This window comes from Lampris incognitus, chromosome 3 (genome assembly GCF_029633865.1).
Source record: "Lampris incognitus isolate fLamInc1 chromosome 3, fLamInc1.hap2, whole genome shotgun sequence".
NCBI classification, from domain to species: Eukaryota; Metazoa; Chordata; class Actinopteri; order Lampriformes; family Lampridae; genus Lampris; species Lampris incognitus.
Genome location: NC_079213.1, coordinates 10,928,745 through 10,941,695, shown reverse-complemented (window position 1 = coordinate 10,941,695; position 12,951 = coordinate 10,928,745). Strand labels below are relative to the sequence as shown.

At 43.9% G+C, this 12,951-nt stretch overlaps 1 protein-coding gene across 1 annotated transcript in view; it reads left to right on the top strand.

The window, feature by feature from the left end:
* snd1 (staphylococcal nuclease and tudor domain containing 1) overlaps positions 1-12,951 on the top strand; it is a 293,087-nt gene that overhangs the window by 41,534 nt on the left and 238,602 nt on the right. The window contains exon 11 of the mRNA XM_056276098.1: positions 7,267-7,368. Coding sequence (XP_056132073.1) covers positions 7,267-7,368 — 102 coding nt within the window. The remainder of the gene's footprint in view (positions 1-7,266; positions 7,369-12,951) is intronic.

Below are 12,951 nucleotides of genomic sequence, written 5' to 3'. Positions count from 1 at the left end.
AGGCAACGGAATAGACCGCCACGCTACCTGGATGCCCAAAATTGGCCCCTTTCTGCAAATGTGCCTCATTGCAACACACCAGCACTAATAGCCACATGTAGTTAGAGTGAAAGTTATTCACATCTTCAGAGAGTTGGTGGTAACTGACACCCAGACTTTCCAGTGATCATGGCAGCAGTAACTGTAGCCTGGCAAGTGCATCGTCATGCCAGGCGTGCTCGTAAGCGGATATTTTGCAGGATAATATCACATTTTGATTTAACTGAGATCGAAATCATTCGCAGATACAGGTTACCGGGTCTAACAGTTCTTGCTCTACATGGATAACATTGAACCCGCCTACTGTGTTCTTGGCACAAAGACACCATTTATACTTTGCCACATGGATAATGGCAATCAGATACACAAGGTGCAAGTTGCACTCAGCTGCAAAACTTAATGGGGATTTTTACGCAGTAATGTCATTAGCGCAATATCTTTTGTGAACCGGACCTTGACACGGGGCAGATAGCGGTTGCAAGTGATGTGCTATCAGCGGCCGCAATCTGTTCTTTGTGAATTCGCCTGTCAGTACAGAGTGAGTCTTAGAAAAACAAGAGATATCCGCAGATAGAAACAGATGATGAAGGGGCGTTAACAGATAAATAGAATAGGTATATTTACAATTAAATTCTCTTTCAAATCAAACTTCCCAACATATGAGTGGAAAATATTGTTCTTGCAACTGCATTTGTAGCTTTTACTGTTTTTACTTGGATGCAGCTTAACCATGTCATGCGATATGCTACTTCATCATACTTTAACAACAAATATTACTGCGACCACTACAGAAAATTGCACATGAACATTTAATATCCAGGAATTCCCATTATAGACACTACCACTGACTATCCCTCTAACAAATTGGCCACAGTTTTTAACATTGACCATACACGGTCCAGCCATATACTAGGTGTTGCCTGGTCTCGTTGTAATATGATGGGTAATAGCTTTTTTTGCTCTTGCTTTAGGCACTGAATGGCCTCAGTCTCTCTCTCCCCCTTTATCCATGTCCAGCTCCCCCCCAACTATCTGTAGCCATTTTATTTTAATGCCTTATGGTGTGAGGTTATTATCCTTTCAGAATTTAATGTTGACTATTTGTCCAAGTCTCCCAGTGTACAGTTTAATAAAAAAGTAATGTCCTGGTCTGAGTTATTGTGCGCTTGCTTGTGTGTGTGTGTGTGTGTGTGTGTGCGCGCGCGCACACACGTACACACACACACACACACACACACACACACACACACGTACACACACACACACACACACACACACACGTACACATTCCAGTCAAAATATAGGTTACACACATTGCACTCTCTCCTTCATCCACTTAGAAATACTCCGCACTGTAAATTTCCACTAATGCAGCTGACAAACTTTACACAGGATGACAGGCTCCTTAGTCATAATGTTATCCTTATCCTTGGGGTTCAAGAGGTCGCGAACCCTTCCGGTGGTGGTGTCGATGTACTTGTGCCCAATCTCCTTAAGCCCAGTGATAGTCCAGCCAGTGTTATGCCTTTGCAGTAGTCGTAGATGATTTCGGAGCCCCCAGTGAGTAATTCAGAACGAAGGGAATTTACCCTAAATAGAACAGCAGACCCTCGAGGAGAAGAGGAAGTGAGCGCAGAATATTGTTATTTGGTTTCATTTGAGTAACAGCAATGACTTGTTTTGTTTGTTTATATAACCATCCTACAGTTCTGTTTCTGGATGAATTACTCCTGTGGCTGATCTGTGTTTGTAAATGGAGAACCTGCGGTTAACTTTAGTTGTGTGTCTTGACAGTAAGCTATAACTGGATGTTTCTCACTCAAAGATGATAAGATGTCAAAGTCCAGTTGGCAAATCTGAAGTGGTAATCTGTTTGTCAGCTAGCAAATGATAATAATCTATTTCTGATGCTTCTCTGTGGTTTGTTCTCTTGAGAAAAAGTTGAGGACTCGGGAACATTTATTTGTCATTTCATTTCGTGCACCTGCATGCATGAAATGAAGCGAAATATCATTTCCCCCCCGCCCACAGCAGTGCAACACAAAGACAAAAACACATATCCAAACTATAAGAATACATATATCCAAACTGCAAACATATCCAAGAAAGAAGAAAAAAAAAAAGAAAAGAAAAATTCACTGTCCAAGAGAGCGAATCACCAGGATGACTGTTGGAACTGCCGGTCTGCATGGGCTAGCAGTTAGCTTAGCCTGCCCCGCTTCCGCATCCTGTCAGACCGCCCTCGGTGTTAAGTTCTGCATTATCCTCTTCGGTGGGCCCATCACTGCTCACTAGCTAAATAAATGTAATTTACTATCTTGTGTTGATGTACTGTTTTTGTTAGATCATGCAGAGTTTCTCTCTGGTTGGTCCATGAGAGAGGAAGTTCAGCCTTTCCTCTGGTGGACCACCATTTACCTTAAGATGCAGCTGGATTTGCAAGTTAACGAGAGCCCCTGAATCCAAGCTTCAAGTTGTGCACATGTGGGTTCGGACCAATCAGCATCCTATGAGGAACTACTGGCAGCTACAGGCGTGGTTTAGGTGTGATGACAGTGAGAAGAGACTTTTCGTTCGAAAACAACAATGGCAGCACCTAAAGAGGTTAGCATAGATACTGCTATAGCATCCGTTATATCGGATCTGGAGGGTATTACTTCATTGAGAAAAGAGCAAAGAACGGCACTGAAGGTTTTTCTCGATGGGAAAAGATTTTTTCGCTCTTCTCCTCACTGGCTTTGGCGAGAGTTTGATTTGATCTGATTAGACGAAGTCAGCCCATGATAGATGGTGATAGACAGATGGTTCATCCAATCACCTGCCAAATACTTTTTGAAAGTGCCTGCCCTTTTCCAAACAGTTTCCAAGGACGACTTCTCAGATGGTTCTGTGTAACAAACCATCTGGTGCGTCAGGTTGGACCACCATAGCTGACTGAAATAAAGTTCCTACAGTGGCTCATATGTGAAGCTTGAGATTTCTTCAAGGGGGGGGGGGGTGTCGGACCGATACTGTATTTTTTTAAAAACGCATATGCTTTCAGCAGCAAAAGCTTTCATGATGCCTTTTTGAGATTGAACTGAATCATTGTTTTTACCATAGTCTGTGATAGATGGTAACGAAACGGTCATTTGTTCATATGAAAAGTTTGAAACGACCAGTTTAAGCTAGCAACATGCAGTTTAGGCTTTGTTTGACTGGCAAGGGTGCACATTTATTTTTCAGTTGCCTGAAAAGCACTTAACCATTGATGTGGGGATGTTTAATGTCCCTCTGAGTAGAACTTTCTGCTTAGAAATGCCAACTGAGATAATCCCTTTATATGTAGCAAGGACACAAAGTATGTTAGGCCCCTTGTGAAATATTGGGCAGTTGTAGTCAGTCAATAGTCATTATTGATTCCTGCCCATGCTAAAGCTCTCAGTGACTGCCCTTTAAAACCTCTACTGGGTTTTTTTTTTTCCCATTTTAAAACATTCTCCCCCTCACCTTTTTGGTTGTTTGTGAGCAGAACACGGCATCTCAGATGAGGTCAAACTTGTCTCAATAGTCACGTTGGACTGTGATGTTTGTACTCGGGAGAATAAGATCACCAACAGGACTCCTTTGCCCGCCTCTTTTTACCGCTTCTGTTCTATTTCGTTTTAATTATTATCCCCACCAGGTAGTAGCCTGGTGGGGATATTGAGTTTCGTCATGTGCTTGTGTGTGTGTGTGTGTGTCTGTCCACGGCTAATCCCGCATAATACTAGGCCTGTCAACCTAAAATTTCTTTTGCACTGTTATGACTGTTTGATCAAGAACCATTCACGGTTGTGGTGATTCAAACCCTTTGATAAACATTTGTTCTCGCTACAGCTGCTCCCTCTCCTCATTCACTCTCTAGCTCGCTTGACCAACGCCGCTTTCTGTCGCTGCCTGATCTGATTCAACAATGCGCATGCGTGCACGTGCACAACTCACATCCACGGTTGACTCAGATCGGGCAGTGACATGATCAGAAGTTATTAAAAGAATTTTGATAATCCAAAAAATGTGTAGGTTATAAAGGAACAACTTCTTGTAGGATGCAGTCAGAACAGGAAATGTTGCTTATTCTTGTCGCTGCCCAATTTGAGTCAAACGTAGCTGTTAGTTACACTTGTGTGAACGTTAACAATTTACCCAACTTCATTATATTTTGAAAATAAATGTAGGGTTAGACCAAAATGGTCGCATAGCAAACCTTTTCTTTTTGGAAAGTGCAAGTTCATATGGTCGCATTGGTCGCATTCGTGTTACTGACGGGCAACACATTTTTATTAGGTACATTTTTTTTTTAGGTTGAGCGCTGCATATTAAAAACTTTTTACTTTCCATATTTCCTGTTCAATCGACCTGGGCATGTTGCAGAATTCTTATAATGGCAGGAAAAACACTGGTTTTTCTGTCCCATGTGTGCGTGTATCTGTCCGCTGCTAATCTCGTACACTACTGGGCCTGTCAGATTTTTATTTATTTATTTATTTTACTTTTTTTTACAATTATTATTGGGTAGTGATAGTAGAGAGAGACAGAGACAGGAAAGGCAGGGGATGACATGCAGCAAAGGACCCGGGCTGGATTCGGACCCAGGCTGCTGTGGTAAGGACTCAGCCTTATATGTGGTATGTGCTCTACCAGGTGAGCCACCGGGATAGCCCTGCCTAATAATTTTTGTCCACAGTATGATCAAGGACCTGATATGGTTGCAGTGATTCAAACCTTTGTAAAACTGTTTTACACCGCAATCGAGTGCTAACTCCTCAGCTGGTTTTTCGCCTATGTCTGAGCCCCTGAGAAGGGGAGATATGCAGGCAGTGTCACCATGTCTTCCCTTCTCACAGTAGGGCGGAAGAAGGGGTGGATGTGTCACCAAGTCCGAGCACCGGAGAAGGGGGAGATATGTACTCCTGGTAGAGCTCTGCACTCTACTGAGTACCCTCTTCTAGTTTAACTTTAAATTTCTTTCTCTGCAGCTCATTTCAGTATTCCTGTCCATTCTTTTCTTGTCTCTTTCTCTGCTGTCTTCATTTGAAAGCTCCTTGTTTCTTCCCTGTAGGGATTCTAAAGGGAAGACCCGGTACTTTTCTGCACATTCTCCGTCTCCTCAGCTTGTGTCTAATTGGCATGCAGCATTGACATTTTACTCTTTGCCCTCTCAGACATGGCTTCCCTTCCACCATGAAATACCTCATTAGCCAGGAGTGATTTGAACTTTTGTGTATTTAGTCCTGGGTATCATTTTCATTCCCCCACCTTTCTGTTAAAGTTATGCTGCTCACATGAACCATGTCTGCCTTTGCATTAATGGTTCCCAGCAGGCAGAAAATGGAGGATATACACCAATGGAAAAAAGTTTCTCCAGACACAAGGCTGCTATCCCGCTGCGAATTTCCCTTTTAATAGAGGACCTTGAGAATCTTACCCAAATAATGTCCTTATGATAGTCTCTCCAATCCCTTGTAGGAGTATTCTGTGTCCCGCACTCAGGGCAACATGAGAAGTCCTTTAAGGTAGACCTTATTTCACTATTATTAAAGGCCCGTCATCCCACTGCAACAGACTTGGTACAAATAAAAGACAAGGGCAATAAACCTGGATAGATGATTAAAACGCAGGACCATGGCTCTTGGCTTAACAATGAGGATATCTGTCAGAGGTGTTATATTAACTCACCTCTGAAACATCAGCTAAGGTGACAGGGGAGAGTTCAGGAAGCGACCGAGGAAAAGATGAAAACCGGTTAAACTTTAAGCACTATTATTACAAACTGGCCAAAGTTAAAGGAACTCGGCCTCACCGGTACATTCAGTGGTTTCCAGCATTGTTGCCGTGGCCTTGCCAAAAGCAACCATGAGGTGCAGCTGAGCGTCAGCCTAAATGCTAACATTGTTTTGGAGGGAAAATCGGCTGTCATCAGAATGCTGCTTGGCTGCGGTCGTGTGGCTTGCTTGCGTCTGTTTATTTATTCATTATTTTCTCTGGTTTCTGTCTGGCACCTGGGGGTTTTGTCCCAGAATGCCTGTCCTACTGACCTGTACGGTGCACAATTGTGTTTGTTGACACACACACACACACACACACACACACACACACACACACACACACGTGCGCGCACGCGCGCATACACACTTTGCCCTCCAAGCTTCTCCTCTCCACATCTATCCATCTGTTTGACTGTTTGCCACACCTTGCAGTAACGAATAAATGGAGAGAGCTAGAATATGGAAGAATGCCGTAGAAAGGCAAAAGAGAGAAATTTGAAATTTGTGCATATGTTGGTGTATGTGTGATGGGGGGGGGTGTAGTAGTTTTTGTATGAGAGACTAATGGCACTCATACAAAGAAATGGGAGCGGCAGGGGAGGCAAACACACTGGTATTGTCATTCATAGCCTTATTCCTCATTTTGGCACCTGTCAGTTATTATCTCTGTGTGTGGGAGGATGTGTTTTATCTCCCCTCCCCTCCAAAACACAGGTACTGTTTTGGAGGTCTGGAGGGGTGTGTGGCTGTCTCTCTCTGATACTGAGAGCAACACAAAAAAAACCCTACACCTCCTTTTGAAAATGCAAATGGCTTCTATTTGTGGCCTTCTCCTGTCAGGGAGTGGGTGAGAGTATTGAGGGGAAGTTTTGTGTTGGTGTGTCTCTATGTGTGAGTTTGTGTGTACACACTCGGTGTCAGCTCTCTTTTGTGTGCCTGACGTGTGTATGCTTTCGCTGTGTGTCTGTTTGTCTATGCCTCCTGCGTGCACATTGGTTTTTTGTTGTGGCGGTAATGTCAGCGAGGGGACTGTTTGTCTTTGCAGCTTGGATGTGTTTGTGCGTGAGAGACGCTGCCATTCATTGCAGAATAATCCAAGGTGGCTTGGTCGGAGGAAGCCCAATTCCAGACCCTCACCCCTCCTTGAGGTGGGGCTGAAAGAGAGGGACAGCAGTAGGAACAAACCAGCAGATTGTTCTGCGTGTGTGCCGATGCCTTTGTGCATGAGTGTTTGCGTGTGTTTTCTGAAAGGTCTACTACACCTGCAGTGGAGACAAGCTGCACGGCTGTGACACAGAAAAATTAATAACTTCCTCTTTGTCTTTCTCTCCCTCTCCCCCCCCCCCCCCCCACCGCCTACATTTTTCATCCTGCTTTGTCATCTCTCCCCCGCATCCTCTCCCCTGACCCCTCTGCCCTCTGCTCCTCTCCTCTATTCCAGGAGAAGAACAAAGACAAGGACAAGCGTTTCCGTCCACTCTATGACATCCCCTACATGTTTGAGGCCCGTGAGTTCATGAGGAAGAAGCTGATTGGGAAGAAGGTAATAATGGCCTCCAGTCACTCTGTTGCCGTGGTGACCAGAAGCCAAAACCAATCTAGTGTGTGTGTTTGTGGTGGGCGGGGGGGGGGGGTGACTGATATGTAAGTTTGTTGGCATATATATTATTGCCTGCTTTTGGCTGTCGGCGAATGTAATGAAATCCCCATCAGAGACCAAGTGCACAAAATCAGAGTTGTTCACAGTAACTACCAGAGTACAGGGATTAAAAGTTCTCCATTGCTACAATGGATCTCCGTCAACTGGATTCCAGTGAGGCCACGTATGAGATCAGTGCCAGGTTTTCCTTATCAGTGCCTAACATATTTGCGCAACGCCTAAACCGAATGAACGGGAAAAAGACCATGTTGAGAGTTGTCTACTGCGCTGGAGAGAGGATACCGTATTGGCCCTAATATAAGACCATATTTTTTTCCCTTGAAAGTGGGGGTTGTCTTATATTTCAGGACTAGAAAATTGCATGTTCATTCATTACAACAGATATTTTTTTCAATGGAGAGAGTACCAGGGTAACTACGGTATTTTAAAGTGTTGCATTGTGGGTTGTTTGTAGCCTTAATGTTGCTAGGCTAGTGAGTGTTTTTAGTCTGTTTATAATCAGAGGTGCACATAAGTGGTGCGCAGGTGCGCATGCGCACTTAAAATATTCAACGAGCACCAGATTCAAGTGTTTTACTGCGCATTTGCGTACCAAACATTTTGCAGTGCAGAGTATGAGCCACTGCTTTTAGCCAATGCTATAGTATGAGCCACTAATTTCTCCAAAATGTCAAAGAAGCAAGTGACATTGAGTAATTTCTTTGGTGTTCCTCCACCTCCACCAAAGAAACGCCATACTGAACCAGAACCAAAGTCAAAGCGTAAGTTTTCAGAGAAATGGCTGCAGGACATCGGCTGGCTTCAAACAGATGACGCCCGCACTGAGATGTGGTGTAAACTATGTCAGGAAAATCCCACATTAGCGGATAGAAACTGCCACTTTTATATGGGGACGAAAAACTTCAGCCATCCAGCTTTTGATAAGCATGCAAACAGCAGAGAACACCAGAAAGTAGCGGAAGCTATGGCTAACAGGCGCAGCCAGGACCAGAGACCCAGCGGCCCGCTCGACACGTGGCAAGACAGACTGACGGAAGAACATCAGGCACTGACAAACATGCTCTGGTTGGCCTTTCACAAAGCGAAACATGCACGTCCTATGCGTTCATACGAGGAGGATATTCCGCTTCTCAAGAGGTTAGGAGTTAACGTCGGGACTGCTTATCATTCGCGAGAAGGGGGATCCCACATCACGGAGAGCATCGCTCAGACAATAAGTTCAGAGTTAAGTGAAAAACTGAAAGCAGCTGAATTTTGGGGTGTGCTTTTCGATGGATCCGAAGATATAACAAAAACGGAGCAGGAAATTGTGTACATTGTTTCTGTGTCCCGCAACGGAGAATACAGCTCAGACTTCCTTGGATTAATTAATCTGGGGGCCAACCGAACCGCACAGGACATAGTGGATGGACTTGTGCAACTGTTCAATGATTGTGGTTTAGCAGAGTGGAAGACAAAGTTGGTGTCGGTATGCAGTGATGGAGCAGCTGTCAACGTTGGAGTTTACAACGGGGTTCATCCCAAATTACGTCAGATGGTGGATATTGGGGATTCCCTTGTGCATATCCTGTGCACCACCCACACGCTGGAGAACTGCGCTAAATCAGCTGATCATGTGGTCCCATACTGTGAGTCATTTAATAAATCTATCATCACTTTGCTAAGCTTTTACTTAAAGACAAAACGAATTGCACAACTACAAAAGATATGTGAGGAGAAAGACATTGATTTTGTCAAACTAGGTAAGTTCCACAACATCAGATGGTCTGCATGGAGACAAGAGACTCTGTTTAAAATATGGAGAATGTTACCAGCCATTCAGATCCAAGCGGCAACAAGTGATGACAGTAGCCTAAAACATATCAGCACAGAGCGTTTTCGTTGTTTCCTAGCCAACATGCTTGATGTTGGGAACATTTTACAGTTCATCTCCCTCAGGTTCCAGAAAGACAATCTGACTATTGGTGAATGCAAAGATGAGCTCATGGTTGCTATTGGACAGTTGACGCTACTGATGGACAGTGAGGGCAAGTACAGGGAGGAGACTGTGGCACATGCTGAAGCTGACAGGGATAAGATTGATGTGTTGAGAGCTTTAATTCATGAATTTGAAAGCAGATATGAATCCCTCAAGTCATGCGATCACTTTTTGATTTTTGATCCTACAACCTGGCCTAATGAAATGAAAGACCTCCACGGTTTTGGCAACACAACACTTAGTAACATCCTTGAGAAATATGAGGCCAGCATGCGTGTTGACAAAGATTCAACTTTAAGAGAGTGGATGCATTTAAAGCAAGCTGGAAAACGTTTGGCAGCCTCCTCTGTGCATGATCTAGTCAATGTAGTGAACACCAGCAACCCAGGCAGTTACTCCAACATTCAGAAAGTCCTTCTGCTGTCTCTTACACTGCCCTTGAGCAGTGCTGCGTGTGAGAGGGGATTTTCACACCTGAATATAATAAAAAACAAGTACAGATCCTGCCTGTCAGACTATCGCCTCTCATCTCTAATGCACATCCACTTATCTAAGTTCACAACAGAAACCTTTGACCCAAAGCCAGCAGTAGACTTGTGGATGCAAACAGCTAATTGTAGGCTGAAGCAGCGAGAAAGGAGCAGGCCTAGTACATCTGGTGTTTTTGAAATAGATGAAGACAGTCTGGAGGGGAGTGATGAAGATGATGATGATGTCCTGTAGGATAACAGAACTTTCAGTGCTTTAAATAGCAGTATCTGTTGTGAGTTTGATTTGGTTTTCAGTGTTTGAAAAAGCAGTCATTTGTATATTTAGTTTTCAGTGCTTGAAGAGAAGTCATTTCATTTGAAAGTCACATGTATGTCACTTTAAAGAACAGACATTTTGTTGTAACCTACTGCTTTTATTCATTTTCAATTGAAATGAAAGTACATGTAATGTTATCCACGTATCCCTCATATTTTGTTCATTTTGTGAGGTGGGTGGGTCATGGAAAAATGCATTTAAAAAAAAGGTGAGCACCAAGCAAGAACCTCAGGTGCTCCTTTGAGAACCAGACCAAAAAAATTATGTGCACCCCTGTTTATAATGGATCTTTCAGTCAGTCAGCACTGAAAATTTTTCAGTAGTCCAGCCCCCCCTTTTTTTTCCTCCCCAATTGTACCCGTCCAATTAGCCCACTCTTCCGAGCCGTCCCGGTAGCTACTCCACCCCCTCTACTGATCCGGGGAGGGCTGCAGACTACCACATGCCTCCTCCAATACATGTGGAGTTGCCAGCCGCTTCCTTTCACCTGATAATGAGGAGTTTCGCCAGGGGTCACGTAGCGCATGGGAGGATCACGCTATTCCCCCCGAACAGGCGCCCCAAACGACCAAAGGAGGCGCTAGTGCAGCGACCAGGACACATACCCACATCCGGCTTCCCACCCGCAGACACGGCCAGTTGTGTCTGTCGGGACGCCCGACCAAGCCGGAGGTAACACAGGGATCCGAACCCGCGATCCCCGTGTTGGTAGGCAACGAATATACTGCCACGCTACCAGGACGCCCCAGATATTCTTTTTAAACAGAGCGAAATACCAGGGTAACTACGGTATTTTAAAGTGTTGCATTATGGGTTGTTTGTACCCTTAATGTTGCTAGGCTAGCGAGTGTTTTTAGTCCGTTTATAGTGAGTCAGCACTGAAAGTGTTTCATTAGTCCAGTTTAGCCTGCAGGAGTTTCTGAAGGCTGCTGTAATGTATTTTGCTGCCACAGAGGAAATAAATTCATGACGAGTGAAAATAAGTTCTTAGCGTCTCCCAGTGTCTTTACTGCAGAAATGAACCAGGGAGAAAATCTGTCAAACAGCCAAGAATTACGTCTGTCACAGACGATGAGCTCGAAAAGACGGTTTGAAAAATGTTAACTGTCAGTGAAAATAATTATGCGAGAGGAAAGAGAGTGAGAAAGGAATCGACTCGCTACAGTAACTCTGTCAGCTGACTGGTAACTACTGGGAAAGTGAGCTGTCTACGGACGTCCAGCTGAACGGAAACTTTGGTAAGCAGCCAAACGCTGTTACATTATCAAATGGTTACGGGAGGCAGTTCAAATCCATTCACTATAAGTCTTTTTTTTTTTAACCAATGGTATTTTGTATGGTGCACAGTGCGATCACTCACATAAATGTGAAGGATTACTTCAGGACACGGCGCTTATGTCATTTCACCATGGAGCGTATTTGTTTTGCTTTTCGTCCTGCTAACGTCTTGAGTGTACTGCGGAAAAACAACAACCTGTGTTGTGTTTTTATAAATATTGTAATGATAATGGTCGAAAATGATGCGAAAATGCATATTTTCACAATGGACAATGCTTAAACGGCCTGACCAAACATCCCCCCCCCAGCCACCACAGTGTGTTTTTTTTCTTTCTGTTAAGTGATTAGAGGCTCTCTTCAAACAAACAAACAAAAGGATTTGTTTGTTGTTATAATATAAATTAAAAGCATGTGCACTGAATATTACTTGGCCTTGAATCCATGCTGATCAGGATGACTGATAGAAACCATAATAAGACACCAGTCATTTTTTGAATTATAGTACATTGTTTGACCATCCTGAAATATGATTCCTGTCTTGGTTGGGCTGGGGGACTTGCTTTTCTTCGGCTTATGACTAGTGCTGTATCCTCACTTGTACGAATCTTTTATTTTATAGCCATTTTATTAATATTAGTGGCGCCACTGGTGAAATGTCTCATTTGATAACTTGTCATGTACCAATCTTTTTAAAATGAGTAAAAATTCGAATTACAAAAAAAAAAGAGAAAAAAAGAACATGACTTGACCTGAAAAAGAAATTGAGCCAGATTTCTTGTATTTATTCAAATTATTTTTTTGCTTTTTTTCCTCCTTTTTCTCCCCAATTGTATCCAACCAATTACCCCACTCTTCCGGGCCGTGCTGGTCTCTGCTCCTCCCCCTCTGTCGATCTCGGGAGGGCTGCAGACTACCACATGCCTCCTCCAATACATGTGGAGTTGCCAACCACTTCTTTTCACCTGACAGTGAGGAGTTTCGCCAGGGGGACGGAGCGTGTGTGAGGAACAGGCGCCTCGACCGATCAGAGGAGGCGCTAGTGCAGCGACCAGGACACATACCCACATCCGGCTTCCCCACCCACAGACACAGCCAATTGTGTCTGTAGGGATGCCCGACCAAGCCGGTGGTAACACAGGGATTCGAACCGGCGATTCCCATATTGATAGGCAACAGAATAGACTGCCCCCCCCCCTTTTTTTTCCTCTTTAATCCCCAAGAGTATCCACATCCTCAACAATACCGAAATATTGAAGTTAGCACCTAAGTAAGGAAATAAAATGATGACCTATGTCTTTCTGTACAGACTTCACAAAACAATAAGGACACACAGTATCATGAATGAGAACCGCAACTGGTGTGTCTTCGTTGTGAACCAATTTCCATACGATACAGCATCAGTG